General features: G+C 38.7%; 1 protein-coding gene across 6 annotated transcripts in view; it reads right to left on the reverse strand.

The window, feature by feature from the left end:
- The window catches only part of CD44 (CD44 molecule (Indian blood group)), an 85,341-nt gene that overhangs the window by 12,037 nt on the left and 46,843 nt on the right, over positions 1-26,461 (reverse strand). The window contains exons 5-14 of one of the 6 annotated variants that reach the window (XM_033120716.1): positions 25,643-25,882; positions 17,858-17,977; positions 15,189-15,302; positions 14,613-14,729; positions 11,424-11,552; positions 9,784-9,912; positions 6,751-6,852; positions 4,935-5,024; positions 3,824-4,018; positions 592-651 (exon numbers count right to left, since the gene is read on the reverse strand). In XM_033120716.1, the coding sequence (XP_032976607.1) occupies positions 592-651; positions 3,824-4,018; positions 4,935-5,024; positions 6,751-6,852; positions 9,784-9,912; positions 11,424-11,552; positions 14,613-14,729; positions 15,189-15,302; positions 17,858-17,977; positions 25,643-25,882 (1,296 nt within the window). The remainder of the gene's footprint in view (positions 1-591; positions 652-3,823; positions 4,019-4,934; positions 5,025-6,750; positions 6,853-9,783; positions 9,913-11,423; positions 11,553-14,612; positions 14,730-15,188; positions 15,303-17,857; positions 17,978-25,642; positions 25,883-26,461) is intronic. The other 5 variants (XM_033120717.1, XM_033120718.1, XM_033120719.1 and 2 more) reach the window with 5 other exon arrangements.

Consider the following 26,461-nt stretch of genomic DNA (forward strand, 5'->3'; position numbering starts at 1 on the left):
TGGCACACAGTAAATTCTGAATAAAAGCTAGCTATTATGCCATGTGCTGGGAGTTATGCTAGATGCTTTACTTGTATTCTATCAGTGAGTCTTTAAAACGATGTTCTGCGACAATTATTATTATCCCAATTTTATTGGTTAGGACATTGAGTCTCGGATCGGCTAAGCAACTTCCCCAGCTCGTATGTGGAGGAGCTGGGATCAAACCCAGGCCATTCTTATTCTCAAACCCATGTTCTTCGTCACTCTGGTGTCATGCAGTGTTCCATTGAGACCCTGCTTGAATTCTTCCTGATCTTATCAGATGGAGGAATTTTCTCCAAATCAGTAGTTGTCAAAGTACAATGCTTATCCCAGCAGAATCAGCCTCGCCAGGGAACTTACCAGAAATACAAATGCTCAGGCTCTACCCCAGATCTACAGCATCAGGAACTCGAAGGATGGAGTCCATTGATGTGATTTAATAAGCCCTCCCCATGATGGGGATGCATGCTAAGAAAGTGTGAGGACCACTTTTCCGGTGACACTGACTCATACTTCATTAACAATCAGCAATGATGACAGTAAGTGACTAAAGCATCTGAAACTTACCAGCTGATTCAGATCCCTGAGTGGTGTGGCCCTTCCCACTGGGGTCAGAGTCTTGGTCTCCTGTAAGGAACAAATAGAGGAGGTTCAGGACTGTGTATTCCAGTTACACTGCCATCTGCATTTCCTCACGTTTGCATTTCCATGTAAGCCATCACAAAGTGTAGTCTTTTAAAGTAACCAAAATGACAGCAAAGGAGCCTTGAATGGGCCCACAATACTAATCACTATTCATTGCTTAATCCACTGAGGAGTGGGCTAGAACTTCAATCAAAAGTAAGGAAACTGGGACAGCACAGTTAGTCAAGAATAACCATAGGAAGTATGGCTTTGGTAGAAATCCAATAACTGCAACACTCTCACAAAAATATTATGATGTCTTCATAGGTCTGAGGCTGGGATTTGATATTGTATCTTTGAAATAAGGACTCTATGCTTCAGATTATGACAAATGTGATCATTGAGAATGAGTATCTCTGTGGCTTAGGCCATGAAACATTTAAAAGGATTTCTGTTAGGCAGGAAATAGAAAAAGATTTTGGTGTGCAATAAGGGACTTGGGGGATGAATTATACAAAGATTCGAAGAGAAAAGTCAACTACTTATTTTGAGAAAGAGAGTCTGAAAATAAGTGAAAAAGAAATGGGGAGATGATAGCTAACATGGGACCAACGTATACCTTGTTATTAGAATCCATTTCAAATAGTAATATTTTGGAAAAAATGAAATCTGCATTTTCCACATCAAGAGTCAATATAATCCAACTTCTCAACCATCCACCACCAAAAGGCTTTATATTGAGACAAGTTCATAAATTGCTAAAGTCTGGATCTACAGGTCAGATCTTGGCTTAGCATATGGAAATTCTCGGTCTTCTCCCTCCTCCCCACACATTTTCCAAAACTATACTGGAATCTTAAAACAAAACAGGACAATGGTTTTGTAAAATGGCTATAGTCACCCATTATGAAGGTACATATAAGAAATATTCAATAATCTGATCATCACTATTTCCCATAAAGTGGAGGTCAGTGACGTAATCACTCGTGTAATTGTATAGAAGAGACAGGTTGCTTTGTTCCTTGGCTGATGGTTAGAGTAACAGAAAACAGCATTTGCTGACTTACTAACACCAATACCCCCGGGTATCATTATCAGCAGCACCACCACCACCAGCACCACCACCAGCACCATCACCACCACCGCTGCAATTCCAAATGTTTTAGTTTTTAACATTAGCACAAAGATTGAGAAAAATATTTGGGGAGAAATGAGCACTTATTTGAATGTTTTGGAAGAAAACCAAGGATGAGAGTCAGATCACTTACTAGTCATTTAATCCATGGAGAACCATACAAAATCTGTCTGTACCACTATTGTATATATAAGGAATCAGCTTATATGAGTATCAATTTTGTGGAAAGCATTTTATTTATTAACAAATAGGCTATTGTAACTATTAATATTTCCATTTAAAATTTAAATTCATTAGGTTGCATAACAGGCCTTATTTTGCCGAGGGAAATTAGGCAGTGTTCTAAGATTTATTTCTCCAGAATACTGACAATGCTACTCGGAATTTTTGATAACTGAGGGCAGAACCATGTGAATAAAGAACAAAAAGGTGTAAGGGGCTCTGTGGTGCCGATATTGCCAAGGTTAGTATTTTTTAAAACTGGTTTCCTTGATGCCCTAGGGTGGGCAGCCAAGAGAAAAGAGGCCACACGTGTGGCATTCTGGGTTTTCTGTCACCACATCAGTCAGAGCATCGCAGCTGTCGTCTCTTTTATATATTGGGTTCTCATGAAATTTATTCTTTTTTTTGGGGGGGAGGGAAGGGAAAGAATGTACGCTACAAAAAAAAAGCACATATAGTCATCCCTCTATATCCACAGGGGATATGTTCCATGACTCCCAGTGGATGCCTGAAAACAGTGCTGAACCCTATACATACTGTTTTTTTCCTATTCATACATACCTATGATAAAGTTTAATTTATAAATTAGGCACAGTAAGAAATTAACAATAACTAATAATAAATTAGAACAATTATAACAATATACTATAATAAAAGTTATGGGACTGTGGCATTAAGTAAAATACGGGTAACTTGAACACAAGCACTGAAATACCACGACCGTCAATCTAATAATCAAAATGACTACTAAGTGACTAAGGGGTGGGTAGCATATACAGGTGGATACACTGGATAAAGGGATGATTCATATCCCTGGCAGGACGGAGCCGAATGGCATGAGATTTCATCAAGCTACTACAAATGGTGCACCATTTAAAATGTATAAATTGTTTATTTCTGGAATTTTCCATTTATTATTTTCAGACCACAGTCGACCACGGGTAACTGAAACCATGGAAAGCAAAGCCACAGATAAAGGGGGGACTACTCTATCTTTAAAATCATTAGTCTTTAATATGTCTCAGTAGGTGAGTGGTAAGAAGTATTTGAATAACTGGCACCAGGAGAGAGTCCGCTTTTATTTTCTTAGCCAGAGTAGGTATTTTCCAGTTTCCTCTTCTTCAATGTTATTTTCTTAATGCAAACGGAAAAACAAAGAAAAGTAGAAATATTTAAGAAGAAAAGTCTCACTCTCATTCTAGGTCCATGTCCAACTTAAATGAATAAGTCATCTTCAGTCACCTCTTGGCCGTTACAAGAGAAATAGTGCCTATTCATTAGTAGTGGATTACGTCATAAAGTTTTAAGTGTGCGTCATAACTAGAGAGGTTCATCCGTAAGCCCTTCACCGAATGTAAAATTCACCAATCCATCACCAATAAAAGATAATGATTTCAGAGCAAAGATATTAGTATACGGAAATTATTCACATGTTGGGTAAAACCTTACTAACCAGGCAACATATATTAGATGAAGCAAATGAAATTGCTAATATTTAACTTCTTTGACCTACAAAAATATCAATTTCATATGGTTTAACACAATATATCACAAAATCAGGAATAAGGCAAAGAAAGAAACTCTACCCTAACAATCAAATCACAAAAAGAAATGAAACTTACACCAGCAAATGAAAGCATTCTTTGTCTAAAATAAATCTAAGTTTACTTGCACTAGAATGATGACAAGATAAAACCCGTTCTCATGTCACAAATCAGTCTAACCACAGCCTACACAGAAACGGTCCCCTGTAACATGAAAGTATGTGTTGTTTCTCTACATAGAGAAAGCGAACCAGATAACAAACGGACAAATTACCTGATAAGGAACTATCAACGTTAGAGACGGAATCTCCAACAACAGTAACTTCAGAAACTCCAGGGGACCCAGTGTTAGCAGGAGTCACTGGGATGAGGGTCCTATACTCGTTTGTGTCTGGAGAATGAGGACTATAACCTTCCACTGAAGCAGTTGAGTCTTCGGCAAGATTTTCACCTCCTCCATCATTCCTATCTGTGTAGAAGTGGAATCAGTGATAAACCCACATTTGTAAGACCACCATCCATCGTGTGCTTGTCTTTAGAATGTGCAATTGCTGCAGAAGCTTTCCACTGGTTCTTCATGAACACAGAGCAAAAGACTGTGTGATCTGTTACACTATGGCACAGAATCAATATTTTGCAATCGACACCACCTGGACAACACTCAACAGAAGAGGTTTTTTCTTTTTTTTCTTTTTTATTTCTTTTTTATTTTTTTCAGTTTATTGCTTCAGTGAAGAAGAGGTTTTGATGATCCAAATACCCAGAAGAAGCATTTGCTGTAACACCTGCCTGGGTTATTAAAATAAGGTTTATGCCACTACAACTCTGACCTTGAAGTCCACTCATGTACTAGATAATCTTGAGCTTTTACTCAGTTGGACCCAACTTTGATGAAGTTGAGGAAACATCTCATTGAATTGAAAAGTAAAATTATGCTGCCTGTCATGGAAATAGCCAATGCAAAGTTTCAAAGACCTGAGGCTTTATTCTTTCCTTTGCCAGAAGGACACTGCTTCTTACTCACCAGCACCGTTGATTTGTGGTCCAGAGTATAAATGGCAAAATAATATTATTAATGCAAGAAAAACAGACAGTAACATAATTCAGACCTTTATACCAATTATAAATCATATATAACCAATCTAACTCTAGAGTTTAAGAAGCCTGACCTTTAAGATTAAGAAATATAGTTTACACTTAATGTAAAATGGCTTCTAAGAGGTCTACAAAGCAGAAAAATCAGAGAACCATCACCAGCACACCTTCTGATCAGAAGTAACAGCATAACAGCAGCCAACTGATGTACCTCCACCAAAGACACCGCAAAAACACCCATAATTTATTGTTTTCAATAGCTGAAGCCACCTGGGCTTTACAATCCTTACTGCTAGATGTTGGAGTAGGAGTCATTGGATGGTCTTTATCTTCTTCCAAGCCTTCATGTGATGTAGCCAATCTTTGAGTATGGCTCTGTTCTGTTTAAAGGAGGGATGAATCCAGCATTAATTTGGAGCCATGAAACAAATCCTGTTATCGGCTGACAGGGAGGATCTAACTATACAAGTAGGAGTGTCAGACAGGTAGATGCATAAGAATACCAAGGTTTGTGCATGCCATTGTCTTCTGGTTGATAAAAATGTACAACAGAATTCTCTTTTGTCCCTACTTGGCTTCTAAACTACTTTTTTTTCCCCAGTAAAATCAACAAAGGTAACGTGCCGATGAGAAGGCTGAGTGAAAAATTTGTCTACCCTAGATCATCCTGACCCAATTGTATCATTGCTTCTAGTTGCTCAGGAAACCAGAGAACATGGAGACAGAAAAAGTCATGTTTGACTCCCAGCGCTCCTCTCAAGAGCACTTAGCTGTGTGTGGAGAAGTGTGACTACTCTAGGGAAAAGCACGCGATAGCGGGAAGTATACCTGGAACCACAAAAGAGGAGGAAGTTCATCGAGAATAACTTGCTCAAGTAACTCAGATCAAGTTTATAAGAGGAAATACTTCAATCACTCCTAAAGAACATTAAATTAAAGTTACCATTTTACTTTATTATTAGGTTTTTGATCTTATCTGTGGATGGGATTCTCATCACTGCACTGAAATGCCAGGAAACGCTTGCCTGGGCAAACACAGGGCCCTCACTGACATACATGCAATTTGAGGTTGAACCATTGCCCGTATCTGAAATCACGTTGACAGTTTCGAATTAATTTCTTTTGTGTTCTTCTAAGTAAAGTACTGACCTCTGAGTTACAGGGGCAAGCACTCCATAAGCCACGTCCACCACCAAGCGATAAACACTACAACCAGGAGAGAGACGTTCACCAAATCCCAAACCCAACATCGGAACGAAAGTCAACAGGGACGTAGAGTGGAAATACAAGACCTTCCACTGGCAGGGACGATTCTTCAACTCATCTGCATCTCCTTTGATGCTTAACATTGTGCTATTTACTGATTTTTTTTCCCTTTGCTTAAAGGGCTCACGTGAAGGACTCTGTGAAGTGAGACCCTCTTATAATAATTCTGGATTTCTTTCATATTCTGTCAAAAAACTATGAATGGCTTTAGGCTGATGTCTAGCATAGCTCTGTACATACGAGTATAATGGCCATTAAGCCTACTAGAAGTTTAGCATTGCTTCTACCAGATGTTTAGTGACATGAAGCGATGTCCCTGGGCCCTGCCACCTTTGTCAATTGTCAACAACACGCCTTGCCCTCTCCCCTGTGGGCTGATGTGATTTCCCTATTGTCTGTGATTATCCAAACCCCAAATGTCTTACCACTAAACTAGTCTTACCCCTCTTCTGCCTTGATAAAGAAAACATAAGACTCAAAAGGGGGTGGTCAGTTAAAACAGAGACATCACTGTCCTAGCCATCATCTTGGGTGTCACTGACATACTCCTTAAGGAAGGAAAATCAAGTTGAATGGAGGCCCACATCCTATTTTGTTGGTTTTTTTAAAAGATAAAAGTCATTGAATCTGGAAAGCACCAAGAATGAAGGCAAAATCAGATGTAAAGAACCCCACCAAGAAAATATAGAAATGAAGACAGCTTTTATACTCTGGGCTGAGCTGAGCCACGAAGCACTAAATGCACCATTCCACCAGCAAGCTCTGAATCTGGGCGAATGTGAGCAAGAGCTGAAGCCTGCTATGGGAGTCAATAAAGGGGTTGAGTGTCATGATCCTTACGAGTTGTTATTGAAAGAGGTCCTATCCTGTCCAAGTCTTCCACCAAACCTGTGTTTGGATCTGCAGATGGCTGAAGTGTTGTACTATGGCTGGAGTCCATATCTGAAGGAATTAAATCAGTGTTATTGTTTGATTTCCTAAACCGCTACTTGAGGGTGGTTGATGATCTACAGCTAAATTATTCTTATATTCAAACCGGGATAAGATAAAAGAAAGCACATATTGAGGCTTGTCTATAGAATTGGAATAAATTATGGTTTCTTCAAAAGAACATCACAAGACGTAACTGGCTTTCATTTAAGGGCTGAGTTGTATGAAAGCTACAGTTTTTGTTTATTTCTGCTGAGTCTGGAAGGGCGTATGATGGGCCTCCCAAAACTTGAAGAGAGAAACATAACTTATGTGTAATTTGCCCCATTTCATACACATTGCCTTTCTTATAGATATAATGGGCTCTAACACAGAGAGAAAAGAGAGAGTGTAGCGGTTCGGGCACCATTTTGTCACACACCCCCTTAATTGGCCAGAGAAGTTTTTTTTTTACAGCCCTTTTCCTTCATTTGGTCTTCTTCCACTTCATAAAGTAAATGTACAAATGAAACATAAACTCATCATCCAGTACTAACTAGGTGGAGGACACAGGAAGTACTCAGGGGCAAGAAATAAGAAGTAGTGGATGTCAATGAATCAGCTTTCCTATAAACACAAGTACGATGTATCTTTGGATTTTAACACACACGATATTGAGTGGTAACGAAATTTTACTGAAATATTTACAAATGCTTTTTAAAAAAAAATAATTATCACCAATCAATTCTGTTGAAATAACACTGTGAAATAAGGTCAAATCCTCCATAAGCACCACCACTATTGCTGGCTCTCCAATTCAAAGCCCGCCCACATTGCTGCCTCTGGAGAGATTTAATCAGTTCCAGATGACTCCAGAGGGAAAAACTGAAATTTGGGCACCCACTTCTACACTGCAGCCTTTACATACAAAAAGAAAAGAAAATCAAGATCTTTCTAAGACAGAACATGGCTGACTGTATCATCCCAGATTTAAAAAAGAGACGAAAGGCTAGCTAACCCAAATCAAAACCCCAAATGGATACTCCCTCAGAAAGAGTCCTGCCTGTTCTGGGCCTCGAGACGCTCTTGTTCATCTTCCCTGTTATAAGTATCATAGAATCTTTCATGAGGTATCACCCATTCTACGGTTCGAGCCAATTGTATCATCCTTGACACAGTCATCAATTTAATGGAATCCCCTTTGTTCATCAGTATGGATACTTAATACTGCTTCTGACGTTATTTTACAGACTTGTTTTTCCACCATGCATATCATCAGAGCTCCAGCAGCCATGTGCATAAACATATATGCTGGGTGTGCATGTGGCACTTCAGCCTCGCAATGTGATGGCCACAACCTAGCCATTCAAACTCACTTTACTTTATGATGAATGGATCCATTCACTTTGACAAATTCATTCACTGGCTTTCCTTCCTTTATGCCTGTCCTTACGTGAGTTTTCTTCCTACAAAAACTTTCCCTGACTTCCTTTCTCTGACTGTCTAGTTTTTGTTTCTTTTTCCATTCTTCAAAAACCAGATCCAATCCACCTTTCTCTGAAGCTCTTTGGAGGGTCCTCTGAATTTCTTTGGTGTTTACTGTTGTGGACATTCATTTGATATCTCTTATTTGCTGTCTCATATTGTTAGATATATTTTGATGCTAAATGTTTTCTAGTTGTAGTTAAATTTTTAAGTTCCTTAGAAGCATGGACCATGAATTGTACATTGTTGTGTCTGCATAATGGCTTGCATATTTAGGAGATATTTAATACCAGTATAGATTCTAATCATTAATATCTGGTGATATCTAATCACTAATATTTCGGTATGACTTAGTTAGGGTATTCTAAAGAAATGAAACCATAGAAACTGTTGGATTCATTTTGGAGATAACTGTTCAATTCACGACCAAGAGGCATTGTGCTCTTAGTACTCATTTCAGTAAGGTTCATGTTACGCCTCTCCTTGGCAGTTTGGATCCAGATTATATATTCAGTGCCATGAATAAAAATTCACATCCTCATATTGGTTCTTTTGGTTTATCTCCCTTTTTGGAATGTTAAATTTCTATGACCAAGAAATCTTGTTAAATAACAAAACAAAACAAAACTTGAGTAACTATTCATGGGTATAGTAAGGAACATGGATTCTTCAATTTGTAAAGACTGAGAAAAGAACGGCATTAACTGACACCAACTCTTCCATATTCTCTAAGGAAAGTGGTCGTTTGTTCTAATAAAGGAAGAACGCTTTGAAAAATAAAAATTGGTCAAATAAAATCACAATCTTCCATTCTTGCAGAACTACAACTAATATCTTTTTTTAACTCACTCTCTCTCTCATTTAATTCTGTTTTTGAATGCTATAGGTAAAAAAGAATGATGTTTAAGAAAACAGAGATTGCACCCTGTATAAAAGTTGTCCATTTATTAAATTCACGAACACTTACTGAGGGCCGAGTTGTCTAAATCTTAAGCCACTGGGTATCATATTTTTCTCTAAATGTGGCAAGAATAAAAAAAAATTTTCTGAGCTTTTTAGTTACTTGTTCAGAATGAGTAACTCACCAATTTTTGACCTGTAAGATCTCTCTACCACAGATAAGTTATATCTTTGGGTCTACAATGGAAACAGTCATTGAATCCATCACTTCACTCTTTTAAAAACCCCGCACTTAGAAGTAATTGGAAAAGAAGTCTTTGCTCCTTTTTCAGAGGAAACGACTTCCATTCTCATAATCTTAGGACTAATCCTTCTTTAATCCTCCTGACAAATTCTTCACTCTCAGCCCAAGACTTCAGATGAATGTACAAATCACTCCTTCCAAGAAACCTAATTTTTGAAGAAAAATCAAGGTCCTTAGGAAAGTAGACTGGTCTAAAACCAAGGTCATATTTCTAGGAAAAGAGCCATTCGGTGGCTTTCAAAAACATAATATAAAAAGAGCTCAGAGGCTATTACCCGTTGTTTTTTCTGTTTGATGACCTCGTCCCATTGGATGTGAGATTGGGTTGAAGGAATAAGTCCAGGAACTGTCCTCTTGACTCTGCGTTGTCATTCTTTGATCTGGATGGTTGTCATGGGATGAGGCTATGGTGACCATGCAGTTCAAGCAAATGTCAAAGCGTTAGTGGACATTTGACCAGGGATAAACTGATTTTTAAAAAAGACTGTTTTTTCTAGACGAGACAATGAAAACATGTTCCCGGCATCAGGGTCAGGAAGTTGCATAAATGCAGACTGTTTTAGCAGATATGGGTTCATTCGTGCTCATTCACTTAGCAATCAGAATGTGAACTAGAGGACCAAAAGCATTAGTGACTTCTCCCGTGCATAAAAGATGAGCTACACAGATCAAAGGAAGATAAAGGAGAAGTAGTTCTTGACTCACACCTTGTTGCCACCATCCACAAAAGGAGGAAGAGTCAGAGTCCAAGCACATGATGTCATTCCAAGACAACCACATCCCAGGGAAATGCACATTAGGCTGCGAGTGATTTAGAGAAGGAATCAGATAACAGCTTCCATGAGAAAACATGAAAGTAAATGGCATTCATCTCAGAAGCATGAATGGAACTCATTAGAAGCATTACTCGCTAACGAAGAGATTTATGGTATAAATGACATATAAGAATGCAGCACATGCTTTTGCTTCATTCTGTGCCAATGAAGAAGTATAGGTAGTAAAGATTACAGTAGTAGCCCCTTAGCAACAACCAACCACACCACATAGCCAGTCACTGAATCCATTGCTCTGCCAGGAATGCATTCAGAAGTTGCCACACACTGCAAGGACATCATGCATTATATTCTATACTGCAAATGGAAACATCGGGGTAGTTTTCACTGACACCAAGTGAAAAGATGGAATTCACATTCATTGACAAGGCAGGGTGCATTGCAATGTTTCTGTCATGCAGACAGAGGAATCATGCATAGGAACTTGCAGAGTCAAGTTCTTAGAAATGACAAGACTTGAGTCCAATTTCCACAATCCCACAGCTCAAGAGTAGAGAAGGTGTGTTTTGGTTTTTTTTTTTGTTTTTTGTTTTTTTTTTGTAAATCTAAGAAAAAACTTTGCATATTCAAGGAGAAACCTCAAAACAGAAGTGACGAAAGGGCCAAATGACATCAGACAGGTATTTTTCTCAAAATGTCTGGCTCCATTTGTTCAAACACTGGGTTCTGACCAAACACTTTCTAACAAGCCAAGTATATTATAGAACCATGCTGTAAATCCTAGACCCACATCAAAAAGTAAATTCCTTTATAAAACAAAAGGGAGTATTTTATAAGATCAGGGTCTCTGCTACAAAATAATCCCCTCACCAGGGGATGCCCAAAATTAAGTCTGAAAGTCACATACCCAATGGCATATATATTGTCTGCGTCTCCTTTATGTGCTAATATCCATTTCTGTTCAGGTAATTTGTTATAAGCTAGTAAGGCTTGGCTCTGTGTTGACCACAGCGTAATTTATTAAGGAAGCTTAACACCTTGCAAAAATTCCTTCAATGTCTTTTTTGTTCAGTGTCCTCCATGTTCAGTATTTAACCCAAAAGGAAGTTTCCACCCAAGTTTGCTGTTAAACCATCCATTACCAGCTGTGCCTGCTGTTGAATGAGAGTCTTCTTTGGGCGTTTGGGGATATTCCCCATGCCATCCATTCGTAAACCATTGCTCTTTCTGGGTAGCTGTTTCTTCTGTTGCACTACTAGGGGTTGCCGGGGCTGTGAGAAGAATGTCGATTATGAGCCATTCTGGTTCAATTTCTTCACCAACACATACCTTTCTATTTTAAGAGCATATACACGTGGGAGAGAAGGTAGAAAAGAAAAACAGCAAGGAGAGAGTGGGGCCACTGATATTCTAAAAGGAATATTAAAAATCAAATGGCCCAATCCTTTAATAATCAGACGGGAAAAATGGGGCCCAAAGAAGTTTTGAATAGTTCAAAATTATATAGCCAGATTGGCAGAGTCAGAACTAGACCACAGTCTGTGAATTCCCAGTATTGTTCTTATTTCACTTGAGTTTGTGGCCTCATATGTTCTGAGAGAACTGCTCCAAGAATTAACCTCCTTGCTTCAGCGGTTTTGAGGGGAGTGATATGTTACATAACCATTGATGACAAGGTAGCCTAGCAGGAGGTCTTCTGAAATGGGGGTCACGTGACCCATAATCACATGCACTGAAAATGCACCAGCAGCGGACTTGCCCAGATGGAAGATGTTGGGAAAGCCCGGGACGCTCCTCCACTGACATATTATGATGTTTTGCCTACATGGCATCTCAAATGGTCAAAATTACTTTTTAACAAAATTAATTCAGTGGAAGAAAACTATTCTGGCCAGTGTTTGGCATTATATAGACAATATGGATGTGTGACAGGCTTAAAATGTCAACCACAGTGCTGTAATTGTCCAGTTTTTGAAAGGACAAAATGAATGGCATGAAATTGTATTAGGGTCCCAAAAGGAAAAACCAGTCAGCCACTGACGTTTTCATCTAAAGCAACTGAGAGCAAATTTTCACTTCTCAAGAGAAAGAGAGGCTACCCATTTGCCAAGCTGAAGTCTATTTTGCAACTTGTAAAATTGATGTATTTCATTATTTTAGAAAATATGTGTTATTTTATAGTAGCAAAGACATTTTAAAAAATAAAACTTATTGTTATTTTACCCTAACATTGGCCAAAACATTCTGGGGTTAACTTGTTATCAAATCAGACGGGGGGAAAGCCAAAATCTTAAACTTTACTTCCCAGTAACTAAATAACTGCCTAACAAGAAGTTAGAAAACCACTGAGTGTAATTACAAAAAAAGAAAAAAAGGAAAGTTGACCCTAATATAGACTGCCTTTTCAAAGTCTAAAAAAAAACAGAAAAGTAAAAGAAAAAAAATAATGCACTCACACATGTGCGTACACACACACACACACACACACACACACACACACACTTCTCTATACTCCTTCTATCACTATCTTTATAAACACAATGATCCTTTAAATACCCAGAAACACCCTGTTATTTTCAATACATGGGTTAGCAGAGTATAGGATTTCCATTGTAAAATACGAAGGTTGACTTTCTTCTAGAAAGTTATTATTTTTTTTTAAATAAGCCTTTTTACATTTATTTAACTACATGTAAATTCTTAGAACAAGAATAAGTTACATGTTTGGATTTTTTGCATAATTTTTCTAATAAAACTATGACATCCTTACTTCATATTTGAGTATTGTACTATAATCAAAAAAGAGAGTCATTTCTCTATAATATTCAAGGACCTTATTAATTTTCCCTAGAACCCTTCCTTAGTCCTGTGAGACAGTCACATAATTCTTTGAAGTGTCTGTTATGTTGTAATGTTCTTTTGATAAAGCCCAGAGGTCACCAGCCAGAATCTCTTTATGTTTTGGAAGTGCTGATAAGAGAATTGTTGACGCTGGTGCTGCTTTCCTTCTCTTGGGTTCTGTTATGTCTGGTTTATCAACTACCCATCACTAATGATACCCTCTGCCACCACCTTTAGACAAGAGACTCATTAATTCCAAGCCTCAAGTATCTTTCTGCTTTTTAAGTACAAACTGTCTTAAATAATTTCCGAATTATAGTGTTGGGTCCAAAGAGGACTGGTACAGAATGCCAAGATGCCCAGAAGAAAGAGGGCATTCTGAGGAGACTTATGCTTTGTATTTCTTTCCTGTGTCAGAAGACTATTGTTACCTCAGCCCATAATGCTCATGCGCATAGCAAATCTACTGGGGTAAGTAGTGACATGTAGGCTTGTTGGAAGTATTCCGTACAATGCCTGGGACTCATCAACCTATGCCTTAGCTGATATCGCAAATGTTTCTTTTGTTGTCTGAAGACATCCCTCAAACCATGGATTCCCAAATTCCTTTGGGGTTTCCCTTTGTCTTCCATGTGGCTGTTTCTTACATTTTTGCTTTAGGAGTGAGTATACAAGACTATGAGAATGATGGTTGAGCCATAGTTTTAAAAATGCTACAAGTTGTTATCCTAACTTAAAGCTTCTTTTATTCCAAACATGATAGGCATCTCTCTGAGAAATAGATAAAAGGAGAGTATATACTTCTGACTTTTTTTGTCCTATCCTCATAGTCCAGCAGTGAGACTTGAGACTATTTTAGAAAACCTGAGATGTTTGCACATAAATAGAAAAAACAGCATCAAAGCCTCCCCCAAGCTGTCCTTGGCTTAAAAACAGAAAAAGAACAGTCATAGAATTTGCATATAGACCAGCTGAGCCATTGACTTTCCTCTAAAGAGTATAACAGATGCCTTTCTACAATGCAGTGAGAAACAGAATATGAAGAAGAAACTGGATTCATCAAAGATCTTCCTAGAAAATGAGGATTCCAAAGATCATTGCACTAGTCAAGCCTTCTTTCCACCTACAACTATCAAGCACCCAAAGAACACACTCTTCATTATACATTTCCACGAACACTCCAGTGGAACCTCTATGAATCTTTAACACAAAAACTGTATCTGATCTTTTTAAAATTTCACTTTCTAAACATTGTTAAACATTTTGGCTTTTGGGGGCAACCTGACAAGTTAGCTTTTTTTTTTTTTTTTTTTTTTTTTTCCCGATTTCTAAAAATTGTGTGCCGATTTCATGTTCTGGGGATTAAAAAAAAAAAATTGCTGTGTGAAAATAGAAGATGTGGTCAATGTCTAAAAAAGAGTCTTCCCTATTCTGTGGAATGACTTCACTAACTCATCTAACCCAGAGCTGCTGACCACCATCCATCTTACTTGTGCTTGCAGAATGCTGAGTTTCCTCTTCCTCGGGATGCTCGTGGTGAATGAGAGGAGAGTGTGGTTCCTGGGTCCAGCCTTCTTCATAATCGCTGGTGCTACTTCTGTCCACATCTGTTGTGATGATGGGTACATACGCTGTGACTTTTAATCAACCAACCTTTGATGGTTCTGTTCTTCCATTAAAGTATATGCTATTTAGTGGTTCTATGCCTAAATGGTATCTCTGATCATCTGCTCTCAACACTTTTGAGTAACTTCAATAATTCCTCCCAAGAGAAAACCAACAGGCGTGGAATTTCTTAGTGATGACCTGTTATTCCACTTTCTCAAGGGCGGCACCATAAACCACTTTAACATATTCATTTGTGTAATGATGCAACATAAAATTCTTGTGCCAAGATGGTATGATTTATAAATGACCGCTAAGTTCAATAGAATATCCTCATGAAAAGTTTACTAAGAATTTGTGATGAGATATTACCTAAATTTCCCACTGTGTCTTGACAATTTGCAGCATCACAGACTTTGAGGGGGAAAAAAATCTTTAATTCAGAATGCATATCCCATTACCAGTCATCCTTGCAGTTGTCTGAAGTAATATTTCTGGATTTAAAACGTCTGGGCTCCATTGCTGCAAATCCTCATTCGGGCTGGGGTAGTCAAAAACCCGTCGTGTGGTTGAAACTGTGATAATGATGATTGAAGTCATTAGGAAAATGTTATTTCTTGAGCCTTCATCACCTGTTTTGCACATTTTCCCCTTCTTTAGTCTATATAGTATAGTAAATCATCTATACTAGGTTGTATAGATGGCTGAGTGGAAGTGGAGGGAAAGCAGAGAGTGGCTTTAGCTGGATTCAGTCATATCAGTAAGCATGTCAGTGTCCTTTGCATTCTGTCATAGAATACGCTGGAGTCAGAACATGAGATCTTCTGGAGAAAGCAGTCAAAGAAGCTGCAGTAGGAGGAGGAACAGCTTTGAAAACACCAGCCCTCCACCGAGGTTAACCAAAGACGGCAGAGCTTGGCCCATCCATGCAGTCTGTAACAGCCTTGGAACTTGAAAGCGTAAGGAGTTCACATCGCTGGCAAGTGTGCTACTCGTTGATCCGCAGGATGAAGAGGCAGATACCTGAAAGTTATACCTTGACGATCACTTTATTTCATTACCAGTTTTGATGGGGGAAAGGAGCAGCCCGAGCAGCCAGAGCTTTCCTACAGGTGATTCTAAGAAAGGACATCTACCTATAACAGCCGTACGATTTAGCTATACATTTCTGGATATTATTCAAATACCTAAGGTATTCTCATCAAATACAAAGCATTTCACATGCAAGCCATTTGTAGCCAATGAAAGAGAAACAAGATGCGTACATTCAGCAGGAAAACACCATAGGTAACCAACCACCATCACAGCAGCCCCCAGGGTGAAAAAAAAAAGAGGCATACGTCTACCAGTGCCCTGATACTGTCACCCAAAATTATAGGGCTAGAATAGGCGACACACCTGACAGAAGGATCATGACAAAATCAGAATCAATGTTTTTTTGTGAAAAGGTAATTTGCAAATCCATCCTTATTCTTTAAAACTTTGTTTTGATACCCCCCAAAAATGCAAAACTCTTTTCAGAACTACAATACTATCATCTCTATTTCACAAGAAAACCGGGTTTAAAATCATTGACCACATTTGCAATAAGCATGAAAAAGTGGCAGTTTTCACACCCTTCAGAAGAAAGAGGGCATCCTGCTGAATTATGTGCATAGCTGCCAACCAGAAAAGTGAACTGAAATTGGAAAATATGCCATAGAGATGAAAAATACCAAGGGAAGTTTGCCCCTGGAGTGTGATCGTACAATTTGTTTTCAACTTGATCTGTTTAGGTTGCCACCTGAGAGAGTTCAATTTCTCCACTATCAAGACCATATCCTTATTGATAGCCCCATCTGGAAGAGGGGATCACATCCTGAACCCAGGAGCCAGTGTAATCATAAAGCTCCAGGGTTTTCAGTTATTTGCTTTTCTTTCAGAAGTTACCAGAAAGAGTTTCCATTTCTATAGGTTAAGCTCAGCAGAGGTGTCCAAGCTAAGAAATATACCACTTAGATGTAAAGCATCTAGTTCATCTCAAGTATTTGTCCTATCAATGCCATATACTTAGATGCCTTCACGGCCTGAGCTACTTTTTTTGTTTTCATTTCTCCCTCCCTGAGTCCTGTCCATTTGGAGACAATACTTTGAGGTTTCAACTGGACGGACAGAACACCAGTGACCCAGGAGAGCTCATGTAATACTCCAGAGGCACACGGTCTTTGAGGAAAAGCAGAGCTGTGATGGCATTGGGTTCAGGATTCTCATGTCTGTTCAGCAATATCTTTGATCAGTACAGGTACGAAAAGGAAACTCGGTCATTTGGTAGAATATTAGACCAATCTCTGCATGTTTTCTTTTTGAGAACATTTTTTTTCAGCTCAATTTCCATCTCTGTTCTCAAAAAGTTTTATGATTGTCACAAGTTTTGATACTACTATGCAGTGGTTTCACTATTTGTTTTTAATAATTGGTACTATTTTGTTAGATCTCAGCTAACATTTGCCCTTTGCTTCAATGTCTTTCTGTTATATTGGTGCCTGATTTGTTTGTTAAAACTCTAGATTTGTTCCTTGACCTCAACCAGGTTTTGATTAAGACAATTCTTGAGGAGTTCTAGTTCCCATAGTTTAAGCCTTTCTAGGGCATTCTAATCTTTGACTTAGGATCATCTACTTTTAATTAATATCCTCCCAATCACATCCTCAAGTCCATTGCTTGCATAGGCCGTGAGTCCCTTGAAGGCAAGAGCTCTGGCTTTTTTCATCTTTGTGTTCCCAGCACCTAACGCAATAGGCACACAATGAATATTTGTTGTAATATCTTACTATGGCATCCTCTGACAAAGCTCAGCAGCTCAAAGAGAATCTGTAGCAGCAGACCACATAAACGGACAAAACAGAAAGAGTATGAAGCATTAAGAATTTCATAAAAGATACTTTTCCCATTTCTTCTTCAAATGTTTTGGCCTCTATTAAAACAAAACCTATTTCTTCCTTCATAATCTCATCAAGGTATATAACTAAGGTATGATCATAGGCTTGTGCTCATTTTTCATATTATTTCCCAAGATAAATACTATTGGGCGTCACTCTGATAAATTGGTAAGCCTTGCATAAATGGTTCTACTGTAATCGATTATTCTTACTGGTGCTGGAGATAAAATCTTCATCATCATCAATGCCTGATCCAGAATGAATGGGGTGTTTGTCTCTTTCGTCTTCTTCAGTTGGCTCCCAGCCTGCTGAGATGAGATTTGAATCCATACCTGTTGTGGTGACTTGCGTTAGTAGCTGAGCTGGATGCCAAGCAACCCATTTGACATAGGAAGAAAACCAGGAACAGAATGTATAATGGAATTCCCAAGATTATAAGAAGAAAGTGAAACATTTGATGTGTACATCCCCAATTCTTATATCTTGGTCTCTGGAGCTACTTTGTAGATCTAAAAACAATTGGCTGTGATCTTTGCAACTGAACAATTCTCTTTAAGAAAGTTAAAAGAATAAATATAGACACAATCCAAGTAGAAAAGTAAAAGAAAAAAAGATCAGTAAACACTCCTCCATACTTTTAGATACACTTATTAACTTATTAAGCATATGCCATTAAAGCTAGGACATCTAGAATAGAATGGAAAGTTTCACATGTGCCTATTTGTTTGTCAAGCTACCCTCAGAAAAATCTTGGAATCTAAATACATGTCAGTCATTTTTACAATTTCATAGTTGTATTCACAATTTGCTAATTCATTTTTTGATCTTCTCTAGTATCAGATTGCTATCTATCGTGTGAATGCAAATGAAAGCTACACTGCAGTTCTCAACAATATTAATACTTTAGCATACACCAAAAAAAAAAAAATTAATCAATAAACAGAGAGAAGTCATGCCTGGCATTTATTAGTCAACTCTTTTGGTTAACTAAAGTGGGCTGTAGCCAAGATTAGGAGGAAGTCTCACTTCTTCCATTTTCGATGCAATCACAAGAAAGGAGGAAACTCTCCAGCTCTTCTCAATGGTTACTGTGGAAGACATCTCTTTACTGAAAAGGCATTTCCTAAATTTTGAATGAAATTCATGCTACCATCTGGAATGACCATCTGTCTTTTCACACTGTTAGTATCTACCCCAAGAATAGTTCCACTGAGAGATTTTCTAAATTTTGTTAGCTCCCGCTATGCTATTTTATTTTCTCATGAAAAGTTAAAAATTTCATATGACTTTGGTCGTTTTAGAATACCTTTCAGAGTCAAAATTTTGTTCTGTCATCAAGAAAGACCTGGCCCCTTTTCACAATCCCCTTATTAGCCTTCTCCCAGGCTATAGTCATTCTATAGAGTAGGAAGAAGAAATATGTTTAATGGTGCTATCAAATGAAACATATAGATCTCAGACTTCATGATCTTTCTGAAGTCATCAAACAGATTTGTGAAACCAGAATGGCCTTTAGACTTTGACAGTATCCCCAAGGTCAATGAGAATCATTGAAGACTGTCAAGAAAAACATATGACATGAGATAATAATGACTCATTACCAGCCATTATTCTTGTTATGTGAAGAGGGTTCTTGACCTCTGATGATTGAATCAACCATGAAAACCAATCCTGAGATTCTCTCCTCTTGCTTGCTGTTTTGGGAATTGTACCACTAATGCTCATCAAAGCCATTGTAACCATAATTGAATTGATTGTTGACAGATTAATAATCAGTTCTGAAGAAATAACGTTGTATATGCTTTTACTGTTTTACTACTCAAGAGAGTCATCTATACTGGATATAGATGGCATAAAGAAAGGGGAAAAGTGCAGAAGTTCCACTTCTTTCGGAGGCCCAAACTGGAGTTCATAGAATGTCAGAGATGGAAAGACCTTAAATATCATCTGGTTCATGCTGCTTACCTTAAACATAAAAACATTGTGCTGGAACTTGCCCAGTCTGAAGTCAGAAGGCTAAACAACAGAGAGGTCGCAAGGGGAGCATGAGAGCTGTCTTTGAACTTTGAAAGACTATAATGTAAAAGAGGAATTAGATTTGCGTGCTCCCAAAAGGCCAAATTGGGGCCTGTAGTGAGAATTTCAGGGACATGACTTATTTTTTTTCCAAATGTTGGATTTAAAAAGGTAATAACCCTAACTATCCAACAACAAGCTTCTTCATAAAGTATTATATTCTCCACCATCAGAAATATCACTTAGGAGGAAAGCCGTGTAAGAGATTAAATGATTAAGAGTGTGAAATGAACTAGACCATTTAAGATCCTCTCCAAATTGAGAGCCCGTGATAATAAAACCCAGTTCTTCAGAGTCCTAGCCCTTCATCTTCTACACTATCTTGGCCAACCAATATCATCCTCCAAGAATTTAGGATATGATATTTCTGCAAGCAGTCCCAGACACATAATCCCAGCAATCCCAAACACATGAAGAACGACATATGACATGAAACGTGGAAACAAATGCCTGTCCACTTTTTTCCATTTAGAGTCCAAATTCTCCACCAGCCTTTCCCACGGTCACTTTTTAGATCAACACTGTATTTTGCAAAGCAGAATAGGACATTTTGAGTTCCAGCTTTTGAAAATAGAATAAGCAATCAGGAAAGACAGGCCAAGGTAAAGTGACCCAATGATCTCACTAATAAGACCAAAAGCAAGAGTCCTGATTTGAAAACTTCTAAAGATGGCCATTTCTGTAACCAAGATGTGCATCAGAAGAATATCGGACACTAGATGAAAAACTGAAAAAAGTTCAAGCAGAGAGACCAATATCCTCATTAAATTCCAAAATACAAAAATATGGTGAATTAGATTCCTTTTTTTCAGCTATCAAGAAAGCCCAGAAATGACCCAAGATGAAACACTGACAAGATTGTTTCTTTCACAATGTTTGTCCTATGAAGATAAACATTGTAAACATTTAAAAACAGCATATTCTTTATTCTGCAGTATCTCTTTCCCTCCCTTCCTCCCTCCATCCCTTCATCCCTCCTTCCCTCCCTATCTTCCTTCCTCTCTCTCTGTCTCTCTGCAGAATTATCTTAGTCACTATAATATAGAATCATAACATCAGCACTATTTTCCTTACTTGAGTATTTGTTGAAATAAAGAATATAGTTTATTCAATGTCTCACAAGCGAAGCAAATGTAACGGACCATTTTATTACTCTTCTTCTGTCAAAAACATGCCTAATTATTTTGAAAAATGACCATATCCTCCATCAACGAAAGTTAATAAATGAAGATACTCGTATGTTTGTAATCCGCCATTGTTATAGACTCTGAATCTTTTCCCACAATAGCTCTCAAGTCAAAAGACTTTGCAGGAACTCAGGGTTAGTAGTCAAAGATCCAGGGCGCTTGTTAGAGGCCTAGACTCTGATGTAAAGCAACAGCTCACTTCCTACCCTTTGTAGTTCAGGTTTCAGACGTCCAAACAAGTGTCCAGGGCCTACATTTCCATCTGTAAATCAATATTTCCTTCCATTATTACTGACTGTAATAATTAGCAGAAAGAGGAAGAGCATGCATTTTTCCAATAGACTTCTTTCCAGAGAACTTGTTCTGAATGAATCTCCTAATGGAAGCCCCTAAAGGAAAAAAAAATATTTCTGATTCTAGCATGTTTCTAAAAGGAAAACAAGTAGGACATTTAGGAGTATCCAGTTGTATCCCCAGATCCATAGGCCTCTCTGGTAAATGAAATGGTCCCAGAGCCTGTTCTCATTAACAGTGCTGACAGAGCATCAGTAGAAAATGATAATGGATGTCCTTTACCTGAACACTAAAAGACTTGGCATAGGACAACAAATAAGCAGAAGACATAACAGTTTACCTGTGATTGCTATTGTGCAATCCTGAGTTCTAGGCTGTGAATAATCAAACCAGGACCATATCCAATTAATTTGTTCCTGAGCTGCTGCATGGCTGTTTGAGTGCACAGTTGAAGTAATTGAATCCATTATGAAAATATTGTTTTTGTGAGATCTTTCTACAAAACCTTTACACTCAGTACTGTCTATATAGAATGTCCGTATCTATTATAGAATGAAGATTAGAAAACAAGGAGTGAGGCCTGGTTTTATCTTTCCACTCTCCTAAAGTCTCCTAGAATCTTAGGATAACATCAGAAGTGCAAATTCTGTATGGGTATCAATTCAGTGCTACTCATTCTTCAAACAGGATCCCCTGAACACAAGGCTCACAGCAAAATCAAGTAGCAACTTAATGACCTATGATGGAAAGAGATTTTATATTTACTCGACTGGGTGACTTAGCTGTGAACTGAAGGTCTTTAGCACAGCATTTCATAAAGTAGCTTTCACTCATCTATTTTGAGGTAACTTTAGAGGTGCTTGCCTGTATCTTCTGGGTCTATCATTTTATCCAGGTAGCTGTGACAACAACTGGCATTTCAAATCTCCACTCACACTTATTACCCTCAAGTCAAGCTTTATACTTAAACAGGAATTTTGCAAAGGGTGTGTGTTCAACATGTTGAAATCAGGTAAAGCTTTCTCAAGTACCCATCTATCACTTTCTGTCACTTTTAATTCTAATTCAGAATGTGTTTCTGGAAAAGAAACAAAACTGCTCAAGTTAGAGAAGTTCTGGACTCTGTTCAAATTAGAGAAAGGATAATCAGTAATATTTTACAATTTGAAATCTCTCATGTGACTCTCGAGTTGGACTGAGTCCAGAATGTTTCCCTGGAGAAGAAGAATGGCAAAGATCATCAGGATAAACATCAAAAGCACTCGTGAGTTTTAAAAACCATTTTGAGTCACACATCCCTTTGAAAATCTGATAAAAGTTATGGCATCTCCTCAAAAACGTGATCCTTCACATACACATTCTAAAAATTTTGCATATTATTTCAGATAGTCTTGCATACCTTAAGCCTGTCATTGAACCTACTGGAAGTCCACAAAGTCCAGCTTAACAACTTGGACTCTATATACACCAGACGTCAACCACCTGCACAATATGTTTTATGCTACAAAGGACGCATTTGCTCAGAATTAGAGAGTAGAGAGGTAGGGGCCAATTTCACCAGTGACGCCCTGAGATAAACCTGCGCATCCACTGCAAAATTCGCAGACACCCCATTCTAACCTCAGAAACTTATTAAAGATGCATAGCTCCTGCCACCCTCCCCTATAACACACCAGAAAGAGACCAACAAGAAGTAAACATATAAGAACAAGATAGAAATTGGCAGTATTTCTGTCTTCCCTAAAGGAGTTGCATGAGATTTTGGGAAAATGGAAAAAGCTACGGCCTAGCCAGCAGACTTTCCAATTTTCCCCACCCAAGTAGACCATGCCAGACAAAAAAAAACACACACCATAAAAACAAAAACCAGTTTCTTTGACACCCAGAACACAAGGAAATAGAGTGTTCCCAGGCAGGAGCTGCTTCCTGAATTAGTTTAGGTTTCTGGATTCCAGAAAATTTTAGATCGGAAAGAGTCTGAGACACGCCTCCAGGAGGGATCTTCCAAAAATAACACTTAAAATAAAAAGCCTGTTGGAAGTCAAAACTTCTGCAGATGGTTCTTATTGGCTCTCCCCATTGCCACCCATTAAGGACCCTTAAGGAAGGAACAAGCCACCGAAGCCAAAGAGCAATTTTTGGTACTCAGCCAGTTTTCCTCTTGACCTCTGCCCTCCCACATGCATTAGGGAGGATTTTCAATCACTCCCTCTCACCAAGTCCCAACTCTCAGTCCAACAGCCACGAGGTTTTGAGAATCTCCTCCCTGGGTTAGAAAATATGGTCTGTTCAAAAACTTACCAGTGCTAACTTTTTCTAGTACACCACACGCTGCTTTTAAGTTTCCACCTGATTGCTTCCTTCGACGCCCTTCTTTGCATGCATTGATTGATTTGGAGTTGCAGTGGCCTAATTGGATCCTACAGCACTTCAATATCTCTCGGGTTAGCCCTGGACTCACTCTAGTGGACAAACGAGTCTCTCTCTTCCTTAACTACTAGAAGAAATTTAGCTAAGTCCTCTGGAAAGAGGAAAGCACAGTTCTTTTCTCAACCCAAATCCTGAACTGTGTTTCAATGAAACCTCATAACACTCCTCTTCCTTGATTTCTGTACAATGTCTAGACTCCGTGAAGGTAGGTCCAACTCTGAGTCCTTAGTATCTAGAGCAACATCTGCTACAGAGAAGCCCTCAAATATCAGTTGGATGAATGACTAGCTTCCTAATCCTTACCTCTCTTCAGTGTCACTGTTTAAGGGTGCTTACTACTGGATCCTAAGCATTACAATAGGCCTAGTATGTCGTAGATCTCAAAATATGTTTGCTGACTAACTAACAGGCAGGCAAGGTACAGTCCTTAAAAGAGGTGCTATAAATGTACATAAAATGTGCTATTTGTCCTTTCTAAAGCATACGTGAAACATTGTTGTATACACGCTTTTAGCACCTTCTATGTTAACGTCACGAGTTTCTTCTTTGGTGGGAAATAGTACTGCAGGGTAGAATCTGATCTGCTTCCCACTGAGACAACTATCATTGTCTGCTAACGTCTGACAAAACTGCATGCCCTGATGATAAGCATCTTCAACATACTACTTTTAAAAGGCAGGGTACTCAAGAAGCAACACGTAGCCAACAACACTGCCAGCCTGGTTTGCAGAAGCGTCTCTCAAGGATTGTCCGTGGGATTATAGACAATAAAGTTACAAGTAGTTGGCTCTAGAGAGCCAATAATCGGGAAAGCATGGGCAATGTGATAGTATCTGCTTTTGGAAATGCTTCAAAGAACCTGTAGAGAATGACCAGAACTCCAAGCCTATCTGTACCATCCCCTCGGCAAGCTGCTAATAAAAAAATTAAACCACTGATTAGCAAGTAACCTTATAAGAAATCATCAAGCTCGGGAGGTTTCCTTGGCTTCTGGGTGACGAGGAATATAAAAGGTTCCTATCTTGAGCTTTCACAAACTGGTCAATTTCTGTCACACTCTTCGGAGAGCACAGTCCCACCCCCCCGGATCCATAGCCAGCAAAAGCGCAAGTCCACACCACACCAGGAAAGCCGCACAAGCGGCAGATGCCCTTTTTGAGTTTGAATAATCCTCCAGAGAAGGAACACAGACAATCTGGAACCATGTTTTAAAACAAACCATGGGGAAAAAGCAAACAGGGAAACAAAGGAGACAAGACAGAGATGTCATCATTTTTCAATGAAAGCGAAGCCAAAACCCAAAGAAATCGAAGGTAATGTTTACATATTTCCACTCTTGCTGTCCCAAGGTAATGAATGACCCACACAAACCAAGCAAGTATTAAGAGCCTTCCCCTACAGGCTGGAATATAAAATTCTCAAGCAGGTTTAATTTGATCAGATAATTCCTTCAGGTATGTTTCCTTAGACCAAAAACAAAGGAATTGTTCAATACATCATGGGTAATGAATATGACTGAATATTATACAATCAATAACATGAGGATAAATCCGGTTAAAATATAAAAATATAAAATTAAGTGATAAAAAGGAGCAGATTGAATGGTCTGCATCTACCGTGATCCCAACTTATGAAAACAATCTTATCCAGAGGTAGAGAAGAGCCAGAAGGAAACATGCAAAAATGAAAATAGCTGCAGTATCAGGCTTGAATGGTCACCATGTCCCTGAGACAAGAGAACAAGGTAAGTTCGAAAAATCTTTCGCTATGGCACTTCTTATCCCAAGGTAAGAAAAACAGGGTTGCAGATGGAAAAAAAAAAAAAAAACCATTGGCTCTCACTCTATGCAGACAGGGCACTAGCAACCACACAGCCCGCCTCCCGAAATGATGGCACCGACTTCCAGAGACAGGAGACCACCGACACATGCGTGCGTAGCACTCAAGAAGATCAGAGATGTTTCTGCAAGAGAATCGCGATTGGAAAGCACAGTGATTCATTCTCCTTACTGGTAGTGGGTGTTTTCTCTGGGCTGCCGGACACCCGGGGACGGTCTTTTTCTTGGGTCGGGTATGCAGTTGTAAGGTCGGTGTGGAAGATGTAATCTATTGAAGGGCTTTTTTCACTGGAGTAGCCGCTGGTGATGTCATCTTCAGTAGAGTTGGTGTAGTTGCTAGAGTTGATGTCTGCTGGGTTAGTTCTGTATTCTCCTTTCTGGACGTATCTGCTGCCATCACGGTTAACAATACCTGGGAGAAAGAGGGAAGGCACTTTCAGAACTTGACAGCTGATATTTTCTGAGTATACGAAAGAGTGGGGATTATCACAGAAGACAGTGATTTCAAAGCTATCTTCCTTTTCTTTTTAAAGAAAAGTATCACCTAACTATCTAGCTAGTGGGGGGATAAGTAGTTGAAGAACTGAGAAAAGTACCCTTTGCTGCCCACATACACACTTTGGAAATGGGGAGGGGAAAAGAGGAGTGTTTGGGGAATCTCTGTGTTTGAATTCCAGTTCTGTGTGGCTCTAGACAAGGTAAGTGATTCTCTGAGCTTCAGTTTTGTCATTTGTAAAATGGGGACAATACTACCTTCTGTTATGAGCTCTATATGATATTGCAGGCAAAGTGCAAGCAGAGTATTCCAAGGATAGACAGTGCTCAATAAATGATAAATCTCCCTCCTGGAACCTACTCTCCCTTCTCAAGTACGTGTAAACTTTGTTGCTATTAATTCTACTTATTTCCAGATAGGATTTGAAGTAGGAAACAAAATGCTGCTAGACACAGCAGGGAATATATGGATATTTGTAAATCCATGAAGAATTGG

The sequence above is a fragment of the Rhinolophus ferrumequinum genome, chromosome 11 (assembly GCF_004115265.2).
Source record: "Rhinolophus ferrumequinum isolate MPI-CBG mRhiFer1 chromosome 11, mRhiFer1_v1.p, whole genome shotgun sequence".
Classification (NCBI taxonomy): Eukaryota; Metazoa; Chordata; class Mammalia; order Chiroptera; family Rhinolophidae; genus Rhinolophus; species Rhinolophus ferrumequinum.